The sequence below is a fragment of the Vicugna pacos genome, chromosome 17 (genome assembly GCF_048564905.1).
Source record: "Vicugna pacos chromosome 17, VicPac4, whole genome shotgun sequence".
Taxonomy (NCBI): domain Eukaryota; kingdom Metazoa; phylum Chordata; class Mammalia; order Artiodactyla; family Camelidae; genus Vicugna; species Vicugna pacos.
In genome coordinates, this window is record NC_133003.1 from 6,878,802 (window position 1) to 6,881,194 (window position 2,393).

At 60.2% G+C, this 2,393-nt stretch overlaps 1 protein-coding gene across 1 annotated transcript; it reads left to right on the top strand.

Moving 5' to 3' along the window:
• The first annotated feature begins 586 nt into the window (after positions 1–586).
• LOC140686680 (uncharacterized) lies at positions 587–2,000 on the top strand. The gene is made up of 2 exons (XM_072940890.1): positions 587–638; positions 1,033–2,000. Exon 2 carries the CDS (start codon positions 1,300–1,302, stop codon positions 1,912–1,914), a length of 615 nt encoding a protein of 204 aa, XP_072796991.1. The 5' UTR covers positions 587–638; positions 1,033–1,299; the 3' UTR covers positions 1,915–2,000.
• The last annotated feature ends 393 nt before the right edge of the window (positions 2,001–2,393 follow it).

A 2,393-nucleotide genomic window follows, 5' to 3' on the forward strand; every position in this document is an offset into this window, starting at 1 on the left:
GGGGCGGGCCGGCGGCCGGGGCAGGGGCGTGGCCGAGGAGGGCACGGGGGCGGGGCCGGGCTGCGTGCACTCGGGTTGGCTCCTTAGGCCAGGGGGCGGGGTTGCGCGCTCAGGGCCAAGACACGTGTGCGAACTGGTATCCGCCCTGATTTGCATTCTCGCCTAAGAGTTCTTCCTAACAAACATGAGCCTTTTTGACGAGAACAGCTCGCCCAGTAGCGACAGCATTGGGTGAGATGTCTGTGTTCCCCAGGACTGGGTAGGAGCTGGGATCCAGGCTGAGGGGTGTGGGTGTTCCAGTCTCCGTCCTTTGGAGGTGGCCGAGAGCCCACGGTGTCAGAGCAGGAGAACCGACACGTTCATATAGTTAAGAGGAGCCATCAATGATGGACAGGAGCACAGCAGGGAAAAAGACCACTGCTGTGTCCCAGAACTCCCCTTCCCCCTCCCCCAATCTGCCTAGCCTTCATCATAGCATGTGCTGGCCCAACTCTAGAGCCTTTCCTTCTCACCCCAACTAACATGCTCTAATCTCTCTTGGACAATGCTTCACTGTTCGCCCTGCTTCCCCCTTGGACATTTTACATTTCCCACACTCGGAGTTCAGATTTCCAGGCACTTATGAAGATTTTGGAAGTGTGAGTGGTTCATTGAGGGGTCGGGGGTGAGGAATGTGGGATTTTAAGTTTAACTATACGAATTCACTCAGGTGCCTGACCTGAAGGCATCCATTTCCTGAAGGGGACTGGGCAGAAGAGGTGCCGGACAGCCTGGGAGGGGTCCCAACAGTCTAGCCAGATGGCGAGGGATCTCTCATGGAAGCCAGGCTTCCAATGTTGCCCTCACTTTGCCCTTCATTTTCCAAGGACCTGGGGACCGGCAAAGGTCGTATCAGCCTCGGACAAGGCCTAGCCGAAGGCAGTGTTTTTGCCCGGAGCCTGTCAGACCAGGGGTGCTGGCATGCGGACTGCAAGGCGACGTGGAAGATCTTGCTCCTCATGAACCTGTCTCCCTTTCTCTCATCTTGCCTAGATATGGTTCCAGAACCGGAGAGCTCAGTACCCGGAGCAGAGCAGTGGGGCGCCTGCCAAGGCCCGGGCAGAAGACCCCGATGCCAGACCAGCCCCAACTGTCCCATCGGACCAACGGCCCCCGCCCAACATCCACAACGGCGCTCATCAATTTCCTCCAACTGATCCACTGGACAGCTTCCGGTCCCTTGCCGCGGCCGCCCCTCCTCTGTCCCCCAGCTTCTTTGTGCCTTGTGCGCCCCCTGGTGGCTGGGTGGGCCAGCCACTGATGCTCCTGGTGCTCCAGCCCACCTCGGCTTGGCAGGAAGTTGAGAACCCTCCACATCCGGGAACAGACCCAAGAGGCACCGCAGCAGGGCCGAGTCCAGGAGGGGGTCTTGCACCCGTGCACGCGGCACTCACGCCCTCTGCCCACGGAGGGCCCTGCCCGCACGACAGCCTGCACCCTGGCGCGGCAGCACCCCCTCAGCCTGTCCCCCGCAGCGGTCCTCCACAGACCAGGCAGCATCCGGCTCAGCCGCGCAGCCCCTACGCGGCAATTCTGCAGCCCGAACAGGCCGAGACACACCTGTGGCAGCAGCAGGCCCCATCGGATCAACTCACCTCTCCTCCGCTCCACCCGCAGCCCCAGCCCTCAGGCGCCACAGGCTCAGGGAGCCTCTTAGATGAACTCTTGTCAGACGCCAGCCTTCTGGAAAAGGCACAACCTTTCCTGAGCGATGGCACCCCGGAAGAGGGACTCTGGCCAACCGTGGAAGAACCCCTAAGTGATGACGAATTGCAGGCCCTCCTGGACATGCTGCCAGGCTCACCAGGGCCTCAGGAAAGCCTTTGGTCGAGCCCAATTCAGGCCTCTTTCCCTGGGATGCCGAGCCACGGCTGAGAACAAAGGACGAGGAGCCAGCCACACTCCTAGGGCTCGGCAGCAAGGGCAAGGCGCCCAGACTGCCAGCGCCACTGCGTGGCCTCCCTCAGCCCTGCCGTGCTCCCCGGGCGCTCTCAGGACGCACGGGCACTAGCAGGGGCATCCTCCCTGATGTCGGAAGGGATGCTAGCATGCCAACCATCAAGAGGATGGCCCAAGCCCTCTTGCCTTAGAGGTGGATTTGTGGGTTCTCTCTGACATTTCCTTGATCCAATAAACCTGGCTTTGAACTCAACGCAAAGTCTTTGGCTCTGTTTTGGTCCCTTTGTAGTCTGGGCCCCAGCATCCATGCCACTCCTCAGAGATTCACCGTGTCCCCGTTTGCCTGGGACTGAATGGGAAGGGGGTCGGGGGCCCTTGATAAGAACCCAGCTTCTACTTGCAAACTAGATTCTCTTGGAATCCCTACAACAATGAACCACCATCACTGGGATTCT